This window comes from Xiphophorus maculatus, chromosome 19 (genome assembly GCF_002775205.1).
Source record: "Xiphophorus maculatus strain JP 163 A chromosome 19, X_maculatus-5.0-male, whole genome shotgun sequence".
Taxonomy (NCBI): Eukaryota; Metazoa; Chordata; class Actinopteri; order Cyprinodontiformes; family Poeciliidae; genus Xiphophorus; species Xiphophorus maculatus.
The window spans coordinates 9,303,514-9,325,854 of NC_036461.1; the positions used below are offsets into that span (position 1 = coordinate 9,303,514).

The 22,341-nt window shown below is 38.2% G+C and overlaps 1 protein-coding gene across 3 annotated transcripts in view; it reads left to right on the top strand.

Moving 5' to 3' along the window:
* Positions 1-267: 267 nt before the first annotated feature.
* Positions 268-22,341, top strand: part of ltbp2 (latent transforming growth factor beta binding protein 2) — a 105,126-nt gene continuing 83,052 nt past the window's right edge. The window contains exons 1-3 of one of the 3 annotated variants that reach the window (XM_023352519.1): positions 268-1,120; positions 6,747-6,820; positions 20,449-20,719. In XM_023352519.1, coding sequence (XP_023208287.1) covers positions 726-1,120; positions 6,747-6,820; positions 20,449-20,719 — 740 coding nt within the window. In that variant the 5' untranslated portion in view covers positions 268-725. The remainder of the gene's footprint in view (positions 1,121-6,746; positions 6,821-20,448; positions 20,720-22,341) is intronic. The other 2 variants (XM_023352518.1, XM_023352520.1) reach the window with 2 other exon arrangements.

A 22,341-nucleotide genomic window follows, 5' to 3' on the forward strand; every position in this document is an offset into this window, starting at 1 on the left:
AAAATCCACAGCCTTACTAAAACTAATCCAGCAATCAGAAACGCAAACTCTCACAGGGAAACATCTGGAAGTTGTGGTAATCTTAAATTTTATGACATTGTAATAGTTTGTCAGTTCAAATATAAATTGACGGTAATGATCGAAGCAGCTGCATCCGCGCTCATTCCAACTGCGTTCAAAAGAGTTGCAGTAAGAAACCCATCATGTAACTTGGCAGAGGGAAAAATGTGTGGCCACATGGACTTGTGTGTGGATGCAACACAAGGGGGTGTTACTTCTTGCGGAGCGCATGCAATCCCCTGCAAAAAATTCTCAGTGACTTCAGATCCAAGGAGGAGGTGATATTCATGGGAGCACGGTTCAAACTCTCACTTGGAGCACAGCTTCAGCAGCCTTTCAGCCGCTGCTCTCTCTGCGCTTCTTTTCCTCTTAAACATAAGCTAAAGAAGATTGAATAATGTTTGCTTAAAATAATAATAATAAAAAAATAATAAATTCTGGAGATTTTTTTCTACCCGTGGACAGATTTCAGGAGGTGATTTGAGAACCTGAAGACAGACTGTTACCTGGGCATTATGAAAAGGTATCCAGGCGTCTTTCACTGCTGGGAGAGGATGCTTGTTTTGTAAAAAATATATAATAAAAAAAATTGCTCATATTTTTGTGACTCTTGACAAAAACTGTAACGCGATCTGCGAGTTTCTGCGCGCTACTTTTAAAACTGCATGACCGAAATGGAGCGCACCGGATTAACTGTTTTAATGGTTTTAAGTGTTGCGCTCATGCGGGTTGGCGACGGTCACCAGGAGGCAACAGGTGGGAGGACCGGGGCAAGCCAGGTGGTCTCCGACCATCAGATCAGTCAGGGTCACTCTCCCAAAGAAGCTCTGGACCTCTCGAAAACACCTACCACCGGCCAGTCGACAACTCTGCACCGCACGTCCAGGGGAGCGTCAGCATCCAGAGGTGAAACGGTTCACGTTGCTGGCGCATCCGGGGAAGACCTCGTCTCATCGTCGCACGGCAGAGCGCAGCGCACAGCCAGACACCCGCAAACGAGCAGAGTGAACCGCAGGCAAAGCAGCAAGCCCGGCTCCTCCAGCACAAGACGACTGGCTGGGTAAGAGTGACAATTTTCTGCTCCATAATAAACACCCAAACATTTTGTTTTCAAGCCATGCGGGGCAGCAGGAGCAGGAATTTGAGTGACCTATTTTACTCTAGCAAGCATGAGTCCCTGTGGTTTACTGTGCTGCGGTTGTGGCCCACTTTTGCAGAATTTTTCTTCCAGTAATGGAAACCAGCAAATGATGTAACAAGAGCTACGAAGTTTTGTGTACATTACTATGCTAAATGCTCTTCAATGTAGTGCAGCTTTGCTGCGAATTTAGCTATGGAGTCAAATCAAAACAATTCATTGCAATTTAATTGTGTGCTAATACAATGCCCTTCCAAATAATTGAAATGTGAAAAGTCAATTTATTTTCAGTAACGCATATATAGATTTCACACCGTGATATATTTCAAGTATGCATTTCTGTCAATCTAGATGATTTTGGAATATATCTGGTAAAAGCCCAAATTATAGTGTCTTTAACATACAAAATACAATAAAATGACAATAAAAATGAATAGACAATCATGGGAATACTGCTGACTTGACAGTTTTTCAGCAGTCATTGCTGCCCTCCATAAGGAGAATCGAGTCATTGCTGACAAAACTGGCTCTTCATAGAGTCATATCCAGGAATATGAATAGTAAGTTTAATGGTAGGAAAAAGTATGGTAGTAAAAAGATGCACAGTCAATAGGAAAACCCTCAACAATGAAAGAACTGTCAAACAAGGCCCATTCATCAGGAGATTTACAAGGCGTGGACTGCATCTGGAGTCATTGCTTCCAGAGTCACCACTCACAACGTAGCCAAGACATGGGCCATCTGTAGCACTCCTTGTATTAAGTCACATGATATTGTCAGAAGTTTCTTAACTGGATTCAGGAGAAAAGAAGATTGTTCTTCTGTGCTTTCAAATGGGAGTACATTTTACAAATCCCACAAGGAATTTATGTGGCATTGTCTCGAGCAAGATGCCAGACACCAGACCAATCAATTCAGAAAAGCTAATGGATGTTATTATAGAACTTGGGCTTCCTTAGGTTTTCAACAGAACCACTAACTGATCACTCAAATGCCCCAAAGTTCCGCTCCTGTAATTCATCCAAAATGAGTATAGCAATTATTGTGTGCATATACTGCACAGTACATGGGCATATATTTCAGGAGGCAGACATTTCGGTAATAAATTGTTAAATTTTCAGAGAAACTGAATCATAAGATCATCAAAATGAACAGAAATAAATGCTTTAAATATATCTCTGCATAATATTAACAGATCAGTATTTTAATATGTTTAAGGCAGGAAGCTGTGTTTGTGTACTGATAGTACAGTTTATGGTTGTAAGGATAGTCTATATTCCCTCACTATCCTTTGCAGAACCTTCTTGGTTTCAACAGTGTAACTTGAACACCACACTGAGATGCAGGGTGATGGCTTTTTTTTAAATGTTTTTTTTTTATTTACCAGCAATCAGTGTGAAGATAAATGGATCATCTGTGTTTGTGCTGTTTGACATGGGATTATCACACTGCCATTATTACACCTTACTATATAGTTACATCAATCACAGCAATAGAGTGGCAGCACTACTGTAGTCTGTGGGCCTCCGTTCTGTGTTCTTGCTGTGACCATTTATTATAGTTGCTCAGCCAGAGTATTGGCTCATGAGCATTTGCAAATTTGCACCATGATCAGAAACACCTGTTTCTCCAGTGGCTCTTTCTTTTTGGTTTCTGCTTAACTCTAAAAGGATGATGGGTTGTTTCCACAATGGAGCACTTTTCATTTTGTTAAATGAAGCCTTCTGTATCCTCTCCTCCATGCTCCACAGGGACATGGCTTGAACTCAACTAGATGGTGAATATTTATATAATAATCAGAGCAAGATTATAATGGTTCACCTTAGGCTGCAGACAGTGAAGTATAAATGTTTCATTACAGAGCTGTTTTTGGGTTGAGGAAACTGTCTATGTGACTAGCTTATTGAAGGTTTATTTTAACAGCAAGCAGGAGGATTCAGATAATAGGTTAGGAGACACATGAACAGCATGCTTAGTTTCGAGCTAAACCTTGACAGACAGCTCCTTACTTTAAAAAAATGTGGTGTACATAATGTTGCGTTTATCTCAGTGTTTTATTTATATGTATTGACTGGATAACTGGATGATGATAACATTTGACCTAAATTATTTTAAAACTAGATTTAAATGGACAAGCTTACATTGTGGATTTAGTGTGACTTTTGATCATTCACACATGGTCTTAATCAGGGATGCCCAAGTCCAGCCCTGGAGAGCTACTGTCCTGCAACTTTGATGCAACCCTGAAAGTTTGCAACACAAACTTTCTCTCAACCTCGACACACTTCAGTTACAATTCTGGCAGGATCGTCCAGTTTTTTTCTTGTTTTTTGTCGCAGAATTACTTTCGTTCAACAATATTGAAGGGTTTTTTCAATGTCACGCCACAGGATGTCTATTGGATTTAAATCCTAATCCTCCTTTGGATAATTTTCCTGTTGAATAACCCAAGTGAGCTGACCTCAGGTTAACAAGCTGATGGTGGACATTTGCCATCAGAACTTTCTGCTAGAGAAAGTATGTCAATTCAGCCATGTGCTGAAGCAGCAAACCAACCTCAGATCATCACAATACCACCATCATGTTTGACTGTTGGTATGATTTTTTTTCTGGAATGCTTTGTTAATTTTACACCAAGCCTAACTCTATAACAAGACCCACATCTTCCTAAAAGCTCCACTTTTTCCCCCATCAGTCCACAGAATATCTTCCCCAAACTCTTAATGAGAGTTAAGAGTTTCAAACTGTTCTCTTTTTTGTTTGCAATTCTTCACTAATAAGTATTTTTCCCACAGGCACTACTTTATCCTCTGTCTTTAATGTTATTCTGGGTATTTTTTGACCTCCCGATTGAGTCATTGTTGAGCTCTTGCATTAATTGTGGTGGGGTGACCACCTCTGGGGAAGTTCACCACTATTGGAGGTTGGAGGTTCACCACTGTTGGATGGTTCACCACTGTTTCTTGTTTTCTCTGTTGAGGATAATAGCTCTCATCGTGGTTAACTGGAGTCAACAACACTGAGACTAGGCTAGTGGTTTATATTTTTTAAAACAAGGCTTGGATGCACAAGCTTGCACTGTGGATTTATTGGAAAATTTGCCTCACCCACATATGGTGGACTGATAGATGTTTATACAGTGTGGAACAGACATCAATCAGTTTGCTCCAGACTGATTGATGTCAGTGACTTTAATTCCCGTCTACTCTGTTCTCTAATTTCGTTAGATCACATTATGTGGCTTTTTGAGTTTCTTTTGTGTACTTTATGTTGTCACACAGCTTCTATACGTGATTTCTTGATTAATTGGGATAATTAGGTGTATGTAGACCAACTCAAGTTGATCGCAGCTGTCTAAAAAATGTGGTTAATTAAAGAAAAATCAGAATTCATTTTTGGGATGATTACTTTTTCACCAAATCAGGCTAATTGAAAAAAAAACAACAAAAAACAAACACTTTATTTCCATTAATAAACTGCTTTCTGTAATTACACAGGTAATCTTCATTTGATAGCAAAATTTTGTCAGTAATTTGAAACATTTAAGTGTTATTACAAATCAAAGTCAGAAGGAAATGGTTTGTACTCTTACAGATTATCAGAGGGCAAACCATTTTTCACAACATTGTAAACACTTGAGCCAGCATGTGTCACTTTGAGTCTCTTCAGATTAGAGAAAATCCCCCCAAAATTCAAGCTAATCCACCCATTTCCTGTGTTTAAACTTCACTGAAGTTGGTCATTTTATAGTAATACCACACCTCAAAAAGAACTGTATCACAAGCTCAATTCATGTTAGATATGAATCTATGTGAACCATAGGTTTTATAGTGTGAATTAAAGTTATTTATGTCCCACCACAGCCAATAAGGACAATCTTATTGAACTCTAATTTCAATGAGGCATACTTAAATTATCTGTCTATTTCAATCTCTGAGCAAAGTACAATACCCAGCCTCAGAATGAGATCCCTTGTAATGAAGTTCCTCTGTGCAAAAGAAAAAAGCACATGGTAAGTGCTTTGCTTGACTTTCTCCTCAAAAATACATAGAATGAACGGGTTTCCTTTAGTCCTGGGAACCATAAACGAAGTGTTACATAAATCTGGGAAACACTGCCTTAAAGTAGTCTGCACGGTGAGTTTTATGGTTCTTATTCAAGCGTTTTCAGATGAATCATCTGCAGCCGGTTAGCAAAAGTGAATGTGTGACACATTTCCTCTTGGAATTCCCATTCCAATTCTTCAGTTTACTGGATTTCATACTCTGGCAGATCTGGGTACACTTAACTCTTAATCACATCCAAGTTGACTCAGTTGGACTCATTTTTTTTCTCAGTGCACATTACAGATTTCAGGTTGCTTCGGATAGCCCTCCACATCAAGTATGGAATAGGTGTAGCTGCCTATGCATATTTTTCCATGGAGCCTAGTAGTATTGTTGCATTGGCGTCTCTATTACATACAGAAATCCCTTGATGGAATTTGAATGTGATGACTGATATCTTTGGCACGGGCTTGGCCTGATGTGCTTGATTAATGACAAAGCTGAGCTTGCCAGAGGGCCCAAACGACTGCATGTTATCCCCGTGACGCCTCAGAAACACTTGCAGCATCTAATAAGCGCAATCCATCTGAGGTCAACGAGTCAATCCCTGTTATCTTCTCAAATCACCATGAGTCAGACATCCACTTACTGTAATATCTTGTGAAAGGATGATGGGGCGCAGATCCATCTCAGCACATTAACTGCTGCTCTGGAGTTGCTTTTGCGGTCTGGTGCCTTTTTAATCTGCCTTGCTACAAAAATTTGGCCTGGGCTACAGGTGTGGATTAGAGAGTGCAAAGAATCCAGTTCAGACTGTTTAAAACTTGCCATCTCTCATTTGCTGAGTGATTTATAGAAAATGTGAGGTGTTTTTCATGTCCCGCGTGTCTCAGATAATCCCTGCAAGGTTCAAATAACACTGTTTGTGTTCACTTTGGATTCTCATCTAATAGAACAGGACCTTGTTGGTCCACAGTAAGACAGGGATTTCTGAAAAATTAATAATAAAAAGAAGTTTGGTACAGCTTATTCTCAAAAGTGTTATAGCTCCAGGCCAGTCATACCAGAAGGATTAGAAAGTACATAATTATTAAAAAGATATTTTTTGTTAGAATCCTCACTAATTCACAGTTATTCTTTGACTCTGTTGCCTCACAGCAAGAAGATCCAGTCTGGGGCCTTTCTGTCTGGAGATAGCATGTTCTTCCTGTGCATGCCTAGATTTCACGCATGTTCAGTTAATTGGAGATACTAAATTGTCCTTAGGTAAGAATGAATGCATGGTTGTTCTACTTGTTTGTCTCTCTTTGATGGACTGGTGACCTCTCTATAGTGTACCTCACCTTTCTTTTTCTGCTGGCGATTGGGACTACTACCCCAACAATCTTGCACAAAATCAACTTTGTATAGAAAGTAGATGGATTATAAAGTGTGTAATGATATATATTTTTAAATACCATCAAACCTTTAATTCACTCTGTTTTTTGTACATGTGCTTTCAGGCCAAATGTCTGTGGAGGTCAGCAGTGCTGCTCTGGTTGGGTAGTGGCTCCAGGACCCAACCGCTGCATAAAACGTAAGTATTATTCACAGTTTTGCACTTTATGGAAACTTTAAAACCTTTAAGGTTTATCACAGTGTTACGCCCCCAAAGGGTCAAAGGGTTCAGGGGCGGTAACATAAAAATGTGTCCAGAGAAAATAAGTGGAATGTAAAATGATTTATCAAAAAAAGATTGTTTCACAAAACCAAAACACAATACAATTTAACCCAATTAACACGAAACAAGGGTCTAACAAACTGAAGAAGGTTAAAGTGCAAATTAAAGTTTCAAAATGTCCAAACAAGTCAGTCTAAAGTAAACTCAAAATAACCCAAAAGAAAGGACAAAAAGGGAGCACCAAACCTCCCAAACACAAACTTCTAGCTAGTATAAAGTCAATCTAAAGCAGATTCAAGATTCAAGTCTCACTCTAACCTGTTAATGCATGGCTCAGTTCTACCCCATTGGTAAACGTCTCCATTATGGGTCTGTCCTTCACAAGACCCATGGCATGGATGTGAGAACGTGGGCACAGCAGCTGTGGACGACTCTCTGATAATATTTGCAATGACAATCAACAATGAGGATGTCGTTCTGATGGACTCAAATAAACCCAGATATTTAATTTTGTCTTATAGACATTTTTTGCTTGCTAAAATATGACAAAGACTCAGATCAGCCGATTATCTTGCTTTACCTATAAATATAATTATATTCCGGCCCTTTATTTTTTTAAATGTACAACCTATGAATTTAGGTAATGCAGTCGAAAGATGTCAACCAATACCCATTCAGGAACTTTATAAAAAAATATGCAAGTACAAAATAAAATGCACATCATGCAAAGCTAATATTTTGTATTTTCAGTGTTTCACACCATCTGAGTAAAACTGCAGTTCCATCAGAAAGCTGACCACAGCTGCACCCTTTCTCTCTTCTTCATTGCTGCTCATTCTGCAGCGAGAGACAGAAAACTTAACGAATGTATTCCTGGTGCTACTCATGATTAAACTCATATAAATACACTCCTTCACACTGAACGGTCTCTGATAGCAGTCGGCATGTCAATGGTCCACTGCTAAAATATATGAGAAATGTTGTTTGGAGTTTGCTGTGTGGTACTCATGAGCCAATCAATAAATGTGATCAGCTGTAAATCAGATCGCTCCCACGTAGTACTCGGATGTACAACAATCTGAAAACAGCCAGGCTGAGTTCTGCTAATGGAAATAAATCTGGGTGGTGCGAACGGAGACCGAACTTCTAGTGGAAAAGTGCCTATAGTGTTTTGAATATAGGCCAAAAAGTTCAACATCTGACCAGACTCCATTAACCATGTGTTTGATGTGTCCCTTACATGACTTTTGACAAACTGCAGATGGGACCTCTTATGAATTTATTATTTCTTTCTCTTTTCACTCTTCCATATAGGCCAGCTTTGTGGAATGCATGACTAATAGTTGTCCTATGAAGAGATTCTCCCACCTGAACTGTGAATCTCTGGAGCTACCTTGGGCCCCTTGGCCCCTTCTTTGGTCTATCCTATGCATTGTATGGTGTATACCTATGTATTACTTCGTGTTGGTCTATTCCCATAAAACACGTTGCATTAAGCGTTGGTTTAGTTATTCAACATAGGCATTTGTGATTTTGCTTTCTAGACCTATCTACAAAAACAGAGTACCCAAGGGTTAGTCTTTGGATGCCGTATTTTAATTTTATGTTAAACGCCATCATAGTTTTCTGTAGACTGTAATAACAGGTTGAAATAAGGACTTTTTTCTCATTAAAAGTTATCTTTGAAATCTACAAGTGAAGAAAAACACTACACTGCAAGGGACATCTCTCTGGAGCAGCAAGAGAATGTGCCTACTGCTTCTCCAGTCCTTTTCAGATAATTATTTCCTCCTCACACATGCAAACACTTTTCACACACACTTTTTCACTGGTCAATTACATAATAGGCTTGAGTGACCCGGCAGTCTTCCTATTAGGCCTGCTTTCCTCTTTCATAGTCCATGTATTGCACAATCTCACATAGACATGCTGTACAAACTGTATATTAACTCCAACATAAAGATACATACTGAAAGAGTAAATTTCATCTACCTGAACAAGTTCTGCCTAACGCGTCTGTGTTAATGAAGAGAGTGCACTTTAGTAGGTCAGGGGTCTGTCCAATCATCTGGGCCCCCTTAGAGCTTGGCCGTCACTAAAGTCTGACTGGAGGCTATGTTACTGGCTCCATTTTCGGCAAAGTGCCAGAACGTAGGCCACAGACTGGAATAGAGACTTGCGAATACCCCACTTAGAAGAATTTAGTGGACAGCTTTATTCAGTCCCTCCCTGAGTCCCAGGATACTTTTTAAGGAGATGCCAGTATGGGAAAACATTTTCACAGTGGGGGAAAGAAAAGGAACAAATCTGTCACATCTGAGAATAAACGAAAACACAAATTTGTTGAGTTATATTTAAGAACTTCCTATTTAAGTGGATGATGTAATGTCTAACGTCCAAAGTGTCAGCTGCAGGCTTTATAGCAATGCCTTCCTATCTAAGCAAATATATGTGAGGAACTGATTGCTATTTTCTACCCAGGAAGCCCGCTGGTGTTTCTATTGAAACACATTAAGTAAAATGGAATACATCCGTGTGCGTGGGCTGATGTTGAAAATGTTGTTGTTGAGAAGTTGCCCCATGTATGTCCTGACAAGCTGAGGATAGATGATTACCAGACTTGTTTGTGTATTGAAGTAATTTCTGGAAATAGCCAGTGTTGCCAAATACTATGTTTTTATTTCCTTTGATTTACTTGACTTTTCTGTCGTTTAGTTAAGTTATGGTACTGATTAAGGATTAAAGTTGATACATTTATCTAATGTCATACATTTTAAGTGGCTGAAAAACTGTTTTTTTGCCTTGTGTCAGTACAGGAATGAAGTGTTTTGACTCAGCGTTAGTATTTCAGTTTCCTAAATTATTTTAGGTTGCTTCAGATGCTTCGCAAAGGTATTCATACCACTTGAACGTTTTCACATTTTATAACATTATAACTAAAATCCTCAATGTGCTCTGACTAAAATTTTACTTTTTAGCCAGAAACACTGTGAGGTGGAAAAGTAATACTCTACATAACTCTGAAAACAAAATCCCAATGTTGAAATTTAGTGTTGGCAGCATCACGCTGTAGGTTGCTTTACTTCTGCAGGGACAAGGAAGTTGTTAGGAAGACAGATGCATCTAAGTAAGGGCAACTGTGAACCCTGCTATAGGCTTCAAAAGAGTTGAGTCTGGATTTTCACCTTTCAGCTGCACAACAATCGTCAACATATAACCAGAGCTACAATGGATCAAATTCAATCAAATTACAATTATGTGTTAGAATGGGCCAGGCAAAGTCCAGACCTAAATCCAACTGAGAATCTGTAAGACTGTAAAATAGATGATCATAGATGCTCTCCGTCCAGCCTGCTACAAACTTTCTCTATTTTGCATAAAGAAACCAGTTGGAGTTTAATATGTTCACATTTGTGGTTGTAATGTGACCAACTTTTAAAATGTTCAAGTAAAATACATTTAAAATCACTTTATGCTTACCAAAAATTTGGTAGGTTTTATAACATCAGATGGTTCAGAAACTGGGTGTTCTGCTATCTGCGCTAATGTTCATGCCAGTGTCTCAAAGACATGCTTTCCCGGAACACTGCAGATGTCAGTTCATAATTAATTAGATCACATTAATCTCTAGATAAGATTTAAATACATTTTATCCTGCCAGTAATGGTTAGCTATGGGATGTTATACAGCTGCCAAAACAGTAATTTTCCAAAATGAGGAAGCGGTACATTGGTTTACTACCAGCAAATTTTCTATCAATGGGCAGCTTGTGTTGAGGATGGCTTCTGTTTACAAAATAATAATTTACTTAGATGTGGAATTGGAGTGCAAGTTAAAATTTTTGCCCTGTTTGATGGTAAATACAGTAACCATCAATTATGCGTCTTGTACATCAGTATGTAATTGCAGATTGGAGACTCTTAAAACTCCTATTACTATAGAGAAGATTTAGATCATATATTTCCTCATTTGTATCTGCCTGCAGAAAATTACTTAAGATCTTTGGACTCTTGAATGAGGCTTTGAGTCACACCAGCATTAGCTATGGGTAATCTCACCAAGGGATCTTGTTTCAGTATCACTATTCATAATCTGAATTACAATTACCCACTGATATAGCTCACTGATCACATGAGTCGTTTTGGATTTGGTTGCCTAGACACAAAGCCTGTGACTTTGACCTAATGGAAAAGGCCCAAGTCTCAAATCTTTACATCTGGTTTTTGATCTGATTTTATTCTGACCAGGAGTTTCAGCTTGTATTTCTGTTGAATTGGCACATCTTTCAGGTTTCTCTTGCACTTTTTAAAATCCTTCCTTTTATAATCTGGAAAATCTACATACTTAGATGGGCATATACTTTGCCCATCTAAGTATATGCAAATATACTGAGGAGCATGAGTCCTCATTTTTGATGAGGACTCATGCTCATCTAGACTATGTAGAAAGTAAATCAGTGGAATTTAAATCAGAGAGAGAAAGAGGGCTGTTAATTGTTCATCTGAGAGACAACCTGGGGTAATAAACTGTTTCCATGACCGCTGGTTGGTTTGAGATGCTTTACCATGTCATAGCCAAGATTTGTTGGGTCTACAGTGATGATAGCTGATGCTCGAAACCAGACAGTGATTGATTTGTGCAAGACAGACTGAGTATAATATTTACCTGTGTTTTCACACCCATGACTTAATATTTTTTGGAGCATCTTTAGCAGTAATAACAGCCTGAATGCTTTTGAGGCTGTAGGTTTTATCATATGTATGGCCAATTGCTTTTGAGGCTGTCATCGCTACAAAACCTTTCATAGACATAATTTACCTCTACCCCGGTTTTACCCTCTATTTTTGGGTATTTTCTCCCTGCAAACCCTCTCAAACTCAATCAGCTTTGATGGGTATTGTTGGTAAACAGCCATTTTCTTTATATCTTTCAGAGGTGGTTTATTAGGCTCTAAGTTAGACAAGTTTGAAACAATCCAGTCCCCATTTGAAGGTCTGAGTTACAAAACCCTGTGTACAGTGCATATTTTGTGGTTTTTGTGCATGTCTAATTGTAAAAGGTCCCAATGGCAAAAAAAAAGGAATTTGGAAATACTCCACAATAAAGGTTGCACAAATCAAAACTGTTGTTTAAAGAATCTCTATTTGGTGTAGAAGTATCCAATTCTGGTTCAACTAGTTCATGTGTTTTAGACAATAAACCAGAGACAATGAAATGTGGCCAGACTCAAAGTAGATTTCAACTTTCATCATTAGCAGCTAACAATTAGCCAGTGACAGTATTCTCACAATGCTGCATATTGTATCTGATGTTAATTTTTCTTGTTGCATTTTGAATATAGGAACTAATTGTGTACCTTAAAAGGTTGTGTATGGTTACATATGATGGAAAAAGTGAGAAATTTAGAAAATAATTTCATTGATGTGCAAGTCTTTGTCTTGTAAGTTTAGTATCAGTGCTGAAGGCATGTTGAAACACAGCTTTACGATTTCCTCTCTGTCTTTAGACATGCTAGTGAGTGTTAAAGGGTTAATGCCCACATTTTACTCTTCCATGTGGGAGGCAGCTGCAGAAGTATCATAACATATGTGAGCATTTTCTGACCTCAAAAACAACCTCCAAATATTTAGGTTCACCATCTTATAGATGGTTCAAACCATTTCAGTTTACTTTTTCTTCCCCTTTATGACCACACTATGAAACATAAATATTTTGACGCTATCTTTTGCAGTCTTTACTGTGACCAAATCTCACCAGTCAGTCTTCTAAATTCGTATTCACGGTGCAGCGACATTTTCTCTTTCTGCATCTAACAAAAATCACATGGTATGAGAACATTTGCTGCTGTAGACTTTGACGTGCTTTGATGAATTCAAGGAACTGACCTGACGTCAATGCGAACCAAGTCAACATAGCTGCATTCTCTGATTTATGAAAACAGAAGGAGATTTTAAAGAATCTGTTGTTTCTGGTGATGTCATTTAGCCAAAGCTGAAAATCATGCAATGAAGACAGCCACTATGTTCGCCTTGGCTTTCAAACGTCCTGTGTGGATTTGTAGGGGTTGCACAGTTTACAGTTTAGAGGCCTTGATACTCCTTTTGAGAGAGTTATAGTTTATTTGACAGATTCTGTAATCAATACACACTCTGTAGTCTAGAAACCCCATCATTAACACAAAGGCTGGACAGTTCTTTCTGGGTTTGCCTTCCCAAACCAGGAATGCTACTTTCGCCGCTCCAGCTGGTGCGTCTGCTTGTAGGTTGCAATTGAGTTCTGTTTTGATGTCCTGACCCACATATTTTTCCAGTTGCCACTGCTGACAAAGACGCATTGGAAAGGAGGTCTATAATTAATAATAATTAAATGTAAGACCTTTTAAGACCACACAGAATCATGCATATAAGCAAAACTGTTCAACAGCGGTTTTGAAATTTCAAAATGCAATCATTATTTTGAGAAACCAGCTTATTATTTTAAGAAGGGCCAATCCAATGGGTAAATAAAGTGCTACATTTATTCTTGACTAGAAGTATAAAACATTCTTTGATAATGTTTTTTTTATTATTTTATAAGCTCTGGTCTAGGCAGCAAGAATTATGTGCACAATCATTTCAAAGAATCTCTAGAAGAAGATCAGCTTGATTGACACTTCCTGTGCAACATAAACAACAAGCAACCTTCTCTTTCTGCAGCACATGCACTCACCCAGGCCTCTGTGTTGTTAGAGTACCATATATCATCACGCCCTTCTTTTTTAAGACCATATGGAAGCTGTTGGGAGGTGACCGCCCCCTCCCAGCAACCCCCTTCAGGAGGATGGGATTTGTGGGGTTTTCTGGTGAACACCACGTCTCTCAGAGTTGAGCCTTACAAGTTTGTCGGTGAACTCCCCCGAAAATCCAGATATTATCCATGGAGCGTACCAGCATGTGGCCCATTAAGAGCCGAATGCTGGAGTTTGTGGGTAGTGCTGGAGGCACGGTATGGAATGCCTGAAAGTAATGTTATGTGTGTCATGGGTCGGATGTGGGTTATCAAAATTCCCTCACAGACATAAGGTGGGTTCAGAGAGTAAAAGCTCTGACTACTGTATTGGACTGAAAAGTCTATACTATTACTGCTGACAGAGACATCTTAATTTGGTAAAACAGCCAATTATACTTATGAGATTTCCCACAAAGGGCAAATGAAAGATCCCTCAAACAGTGGTAGCCTTTTTTTTTCTCTGGCTCTGATTAGAAAGAAAAATTGTGTTTGTTGTGGAGTTGGGGTGTGTGTGTGTGTGAAAGCTTGCAGAGTTGTAGACAGTAAAGTTAATATTTTTCTGGCCTTAACTGATAGTTCTTGCACTGCATGACATGTGGAAATCACATGTTAGAAAGAGATTTATACTCTCTTGAAATGATTAGCATTGAGGGGCAATTGTATTAACTGCTCAATAGACCAATTCTTACTTCCTCAGTGGACAGTGTGCATGGATGAAAGGTGAATTTTCAAGCTAGTCTCTCTGCTTTGCCTCCTACAATCCTGAACACTTGACCTCCTTCTTGAGATCTGTCAGGTTCTTTGGTGACCCCTAAAGAAAAGCTCCTGCTGTCATCGCAGGAGGTCTGCCAGACTTAATATTCTGCCTCAGAAGTTTTTGCTCTGTCCTGATGTTATGTTTGACTGTGAAAGTTTGAAAATCATATATATGTTTGCTAAGTAAATACATTTCTAATAGGGCTATTGGCATAAACTTTACACTAGATTTCCATAATAGCCCAGGTCATCCATACATTTTAAGAAATCAATAATTTGAACAATAAAACCCCAGCTTCATTGATTTAAATGCACTCTTTAGTACAGTCTTCAGATATTGTGTTGCCTTTGGTAATATCACACTGGAAATTTTAGACAAATGAAAGGTTTTTTATTTTGATCAAACGTTTTGTGGAGAATGTCTTTCAGCATTAGAAATATTTTTTGTCACTAGAATAATGGAGCCACAGAAATCTATAATATTCTGTTTTCTTGTTACATAGATAGGATTTGTTTTAGCCACTCTTCAAAATGTGCAAGAACACAATATTCAAGTTATGGGGTTATGCTACTTAAAAAAATACATTTGATTTAAGATTTTATACTAATCTTTACCAGTAGTCCCAAGAATTGTGGACTACGTACCACCTGTATAATTTGTAATGCAGCTCAATCAAAACTATAAAAAATCTCATCTTTTACTTGAACATCCTATTTAGTGTCAACCTTCAGTCATATTCAACTAAATTTCAATCTCTATAAAAGCATCTAGCTGCTAGATTTCATGAATATATGCAATGCATTCAGTCAGAGCAGAGATCTTTGCTATTATACTTTCATGAATAATATAATTTTCAGAACTGCCGAGTTACATTTGGCAGCACTGGTGACATATGGGAGATTTCTCGCCAGGTTTGAATTAAGTCTGGTTTTGGTTTCAGATTGCCCCTTCCTCAATGAAAGGGCTGTAAAGATTTTATGGTTTGTATTACCTCTGACTCAGAAAGCAGGTAAAGAAAACCTCTGGTGGGCTGTAATGAAGTACAAACAAGCTCAAGTACAAAATTAGAATTAGAATCCAGTGGTAGGGAAAAGATTTGTAAACTTAATTAGATGCAAATACTTCAACTCAGATAACTACAGCCAAATTGAGAAATCTGTAAATATACCAACAGTAATAAAGCCCAAATCACTGCCTTGAGGTAAACACTCACTTAACAAACATTGCCCAGTATTTATTATTAATATATAAATTACCCATGGTTTGCAGCCCCTTATTGAAATGTAGACATATTTGTATCAGTACATCTCAGGGTTGGCCTGAACAGTGATACTTAAGCGATAAAGTGTCCCATTTGTATTTTAATACAGTCTTAGCTATTAAGACTAAAAGCAAAATTATATTCATTAGAAAAACATTCACTATAAAATGCATCCCATTTTCCTAAAAATGACTTTAATAAGTCTACACAAAGTTGAATTATTGTCATATAGTTCTTAGTCATGCTAAATTAAAACAAACAAAAGCATCTATTCCATTAGTTTCAGAATATATATGCAAAATAAATTGACCACAAATGTCACGTCAAGAAAAAAAACTGTTATGTCCAAACATATAAAGATATTGTAGTTAAAACTCCAATTCAAGTCATTCAATCCTTGCAGTTAATGTGAATCAACATATACGTTTAAACAACTGAACAAATTCAGCTCATTGTCTAATGCCGTCTGTATAAAAGATTTATATTAAAGGCAGCCCAGCCAATTGCATTGCATTGCTGGCTCTGCAGCAGTTCCTCATATTGAGGAATTGTTGGTAAAAGTAGAAAGGGACAATATGAAGAAACCTCCAACAGAACAAAGCTTAATGAATAGGAACAAAATAAAACAAAGCAGCTTTAAAGCTGGTTTAATTTGTTTAAACCTGATATCAGCCCAGTTTGTCCTGACATGCTTTGTGCTCCACTTTGCTATAGGGACCTGTAAGTGTTTAAAGTTGGATTTAGCAGTGTGCATTTGTCTCGAGATGTAAAAACAGATCGGATGTTAAAAAAGATGCAGTGGCTTATTATCCAAAGAGAAACTGTAAAGTGAAATAACTCAGAGCTGACTCCAGTATATCTCAGACTTTATTACCCTATATTTAAAAAAACCATAAACTTTTATAATGGAGTTTTCCCGCTTGTCAGAATGATGTCATTAGCTAGATTATGCTCTTCTCAGTGTACTGGTTGGCATTGTTAATAACCATCTGTGGGCACAGACATCCTCTATAATGTAGACATGAGCCTTTAAATATATGCATTTTTATAAAAAAAACAAAACATAATTACCATTCTTCTTCTCCACAACGTTTGTGAAATATTTCTATTTTTACAGCAAAAAATCAAGATGGTAAAAGGGTTGTTCAAGCATAACAATCATTCACTGAGCTTTCTTCCTTGTGGATGATGAAAAGTGTGCTTTTACACAGAGAGAAGGAAATGCATACTTAAAGTTTCTCTTAGCATATTTATGTTTTCTGAGAAAATAGCAGTTACTTAACCTCCCTCTTCAAGAAGAGGCCAGCATATGCTAATGGGTTTTCTGGAGAAGCCTCACTTATAATTCTGGATTTATTTTGAGAAAATATGCATAGCAATTTTGCAATAATTCTGTAGGAAAGACAACTAAATTTACAAAAAAGTAATCATCTTCCTTGGTTATGTGAAATTTTATTTAATCCTAAAACAAAATGAGTGTGAGATCTGATATAATTGTGATATATAATGTATCACAGTTAAACGCTGAATTTAATTATTTAAAGAAATTTAATCAGTATATCAGAATATTGACAGAATAAGGAAACAGTCAGGAAGTTTGAACTTGTCAGTCTTTAAAAATTTTATAGGACAATCACTGTGGTTACTGAAAGGGGACAGGGTCAAAAGCAGGCATGAAGGAATCTTTCAAAACAACTAAGAAAAATAAAGAAAACATATTGTCAGTGTACATTCAGGTATTTCAAAACAATCTACACCAAATGTTTTGGACATACTGTATATAATATAAAACATGGTGTTGGCAGCATCATAATGTGGGGATGCTTTTCTTCTGCCGGCACAGAGAAGCTGGACTGGTTTATAATATTGCAATATAGCAAGAACTCATTACACCCCTAAAAGACGGTGCCAGTGAAATAATCAAAGATTGAAGAATGAAAGATGTAGATGTTTTTATGTAGTTATTGGTCAGTAATTAGTTGTTATTGCCACACGCATATGTGCTGAGACTGAACTCAGAGTTTCAGTCTGATAGTCTCCTCTTTTCAGATGACTGGATGCAGCCTTCTTTCCAGAAAACGTAACCAGTTTGACTCAGTCATAATTAAGGCTGAAGTGGCAATGCCAGGAATGTTTGCCATTTCTCCTCTTTTATTTCTGATAGATTCTCATTTTATGATTACTCTTGCAAAGTAATAATTGCTGCACATACTTCTGAAATGGGTGGAATGTGAGGCAATTAGTTTTAATGATGTGCAAGACAAATCTGCACGACAGCAATTACTGTGACAATGTGTTCAGCAGCCCAGAGGCAGGACCCAGAGACAAACAGAGATACTCAATGGCAATGTAAGCTACGGGCGCACATGCTGCATGTGAGGCCACATGTCAGGCCTCGAGTCACTGACCTGTCTGCTTTGTTATCAGCACAGGCGACATGTTTGTCTCCTGTCATCACTGGGACTCACAGATGAAAATGGGTCATTGAACATATACCATCGCTGACCAGTTCTGGATTGTTTCTCACTTCAGTTCGGACAGTTTTATTGGAGGAATTTGTTCTCACACATTGTCCCCCTTCACCATAATACCTGAGGAATCTGTGACCTTTTTGATCTAATTCTACATCTAGGTTTTGAGTTTGAGCAGACATCGGGTCAAGTCGGCAGCGTTTAGACAGCCCATACTTTAACTAGCTGGGGTATTTTACTTCTTGCCAAAACAAAATACAGGCAATCCCTACTTTATCCCATAATGGAAAATTCAGATCACTTATCAAGTTGTACAATTCCCAACCACATCTCTCTAAATGTGTACAATTAATAAAAAAATTGGTTATGTTTCCAAAAGTGTAGTTAAATGTAATACTTATAAAACTTAGATGATGTGAATCATGTTTGCTTATTACACTTCTTTTGTCATAGGCTAATGCAGCATATAGAAGAAGACATTAATGTAGTCACAGATGGGAAACTTATCTGGCCATTGTTTGTAGGATCCATATCATAACAAGCGACCAGAGTCTGAGCAGCAATGCAATAACAGGAAGTGTTGAGCAGGTATGGAGTGCTGTTCTCAAACAGTGCAGTCCCTTTTGGCTGCCAGTTCAAGCCGTGGCAGCGATCCTGCCTGCGATCTGTCAGCGTTCACAGCATCTGTGTCAATAGCATTCCATAGCTGTTGACAGAGCACCGCTGTTTGCTTTAGCCACCGCAGACCAGTGGCCTAATGTACTGTTTGAGGACAGTGTCGTAAATCCTCAAGTGCTGTACGCGCCAGTCATTGGTGACACTAGGTCAGCTTGTTTGTTTTAAAATGGGTGCCACAGTGTCTTTCCTGATTTAAAGTAAATGGAGTGTAAAGACAGGCCCCAGTAGAGAGATACTGATTATCTTCCTTTGACTGTGAGGTACATTGATCACACTGTGTTTGGAGACAGGTGAAAGTATCATACATTAAGCACAAGCTTTGTCTGAGGTGCTTTATAAAGTATTCTTGAAAAATCTTTAGACATTAGGAATATGGAAAAATTACCATCATACCAGCATATGGCCATTCATTTCAGCTAACAGGTTGGTAAAGAAAACATAAATCAGAGAAGCAGTCAAGATGCTGATGGCAACTGGAGGAAATGGAGGAATCTGGAGTTCATGTAAGATAATATTTTGCCATGATAACTATTAGTTGTCCTCTCCACAAATCTGTTTTTTATGGAAGAGATGTGTTTTTCTTGTCTGGGCAAAAGGAAGCTGAAGGGGAAACATGATTGGAGTTAATATTGGGAGATGCCAGAAGAAAATCTGCAAATCTCTTGAGAATGGAGCAAAGATTAACCTTCTAGCATAAGGCTACTAGTAAATGGTTTAGCTCAAAGCTTATTCGTGTTTTAGGATGGTTCAGTGAAAATCCAGATCCAAAAATCCATTCAAGAATCTGTAGCATCCATCCAACCTGACTGAGCCTCAATTACTTTGCAAAGACAAATGAGAAACCACTCAGTCTCTAGATGTACAAAATTGATTAAGACGCCAAAAGACTAACTGTGGTAACAGCAATGAAGGGTGATTATTCAAGATATAATCACCCTTTATTTCAACCCAGTCATTGAATCAACGGCTCGGGGTTGTTGAATACCAAAGCATTCCACACTTTTCAGAATGTTTATGTGCATACTTGTGAATCACACCCATTGTTCCCCTTTTACTTCACAATTTTGTGCTGTTTTGGATTGGTCCTTCCTATAAAGTCCCATTAAAATTCCATAGCGTAGTTGGCTATTCTGAGTCTGCCTTCAGTAAACAGTATTACTTTTTTTAACCTATTTATGACCTCTGTATTTTTATGGCCTGTTTTTAAACGGCCATTCATTATAGTGAAAGAACACGCTTTATTCTTGATTAGAAACAAAACTGACAGAGTAGAACTGCCAGCAGCACTAAACTAATCCACAAGCTTGTTTTACAACTGTACCTCCTGCAGAATTAATGTAAGTGATCGTTTACATTTAGACTAAACAAGGCTGGTTAAAAACTTAGAACTAATAGAACCAGACAACCCTGTCATGCTCTTAACAAAATGGAAAGCATCAAAATGCCTCAAAAGTTAAATAAAAGGCCTTTTTTTTTAACTGATTCACTATGAGCCACCGTGCTGAGATCAGGATAAGCCATTTCTCCTCCTGCTCCTTCATTCAAGGGGCCATATGCGCCGATCTGCGCTGCTGAGAACATGATCCCCCTCTGTGCTCTCTCTCCCCAGCTGACTGCCAGCCCCCCTGTCAGAACCGCGGCTCCTGCAGCCGACCACATACTTGTGTGTGCCGCTCAGGCTTTCAGGGGCCCCGCTGTGAGGAGGTGGCCCCCGAGCAGGTGTACATTCGTGAGCAGGGCACTCTGAGGCGCATTCATCCAGGCACCAAACCCTTCCAGAGAGACCCACCACAGAGAAGACCCTCAGAGAGGAAGGCCACAGACACCATCAAGCTCCAGACCCCACGACCTGTGACCACCAAGCAACCTGCCCAGACTGTGTAAGTAGCTCCACAAATGTTTCTCGTCATATCCAAAAGGGCTTTCACACTCATGTCATATATGTTAGCCTATGTAAGTCGTCACGATCTAAAGTGTATTTACAGAGTACGTATTGCTTTCTATTGGTAAATTGCTTTAATTTGCTTCCTAAACATGCTGTATTTGTTAACTCTGCAAGCAAATTCACAGATGGGAGCTATTCCACTGAAATCAACAGATTTTTTTTTAGCTGTTGGAATTGGCTGAACATTTGTGCTTTCATTTGCTCTTAATGAGAGTTTGGATTAGTTCAGATCCAAAAATATGATGAACAATCCATTTCAACGTGCAGTTTCTTTTTATTTTGCATAATATATTCATTTTTATAGCTACCATAACTTTTCATGAAATGCTGTCATGCTGAAAGAAAACATACCATATGAAACAAAGTTTTTATTAAAAAGTACTGCGGGACACTTACACTCGTGATCTGCTTGTGTTTATTCTTATAAATTATAGATAGACCGATCAGAATTTTTTGGCCCATTTCCATTCTCTGGCTTTGTACAAAATTTGACCATCCATATATATTTCTGAAATTACTTTAGTTTAATCCTGTTCCACCGTCGGGACCAGAACTCTGTGGAAGAAGAAATGTTGTATTTCAGTGGGACTTTCCTGAGAAATACTGTAGCTTTATTTATGTTTCTTCACATGGCAGATGATGCAGTTTATTTTCAGAAAGCTTCTTATATCGTCGCTGATACTGAAAACAGCCGTTTTTGAATCTTTTTTTACTGAATGCGGAGGATTCATTGTTTGAAAGATGAAATTCCTGAGTTGCTGTCTGACCGGTCAGACATGCTCAGGTTTTCAATCTTTAAAGAAACACATATTAAGTCCCATTTGCTATTTGCCTCAAAACATTTAGGGAACACAGAAAACATGCAGAATAATGTACTGCATCATCACCGTCATTGTGAAACATTGGAGTGACAGCATCATGCTGTAGGGAGCTTTTCTCCATCTTGGACACTGAGTCTGGACAGGCCTCATGGAGATAAATGGAGGCATATCTTGAAAGAAAACTTCTCGATGTTTGAATGACATGAATGCATACATTTTGCGCTCCAATGTAAAATAAAATGTTCCACAAAGCAAGTAATCCCTCACTGCTTTAAAAAATCATACTTAAAAATCTTTTAGTTTTAATCTTCAAAACATTGGAAAACTCAGTGACTTTCCAGACTAATCCACGTTGCTTGACGGAAAAAGTTGTTTTGAAATGCATTTGTTTTGGTTTGTGACTGCTTCAGTTTTTCTTTGATTTTTTTGGAGCAATGGTGACTGTTATGTATCCAACTAATAATTGCCCAGACAAAGATTTCTTTCAGTGCGTGCAGTTTATTCTCCAAAGACTGCTAATCAGACAAGCTTAATAGTTTCTTGGCCTGGATGGCTGATTGTTTAAGATTCAGTCTTGTTGGAAATTGCATTTTTGGTTTGATTAATGACTCTGCCATGGTCACAACCATATTTCCGATTAAGGAAAAGCAGGGTAATTGATTTCGGGAATATTTTGATGAAGATTCTTATTGCTTACAAGCCCTGACTTATCTTGTCAAATAGTTCTCTGTTTTGA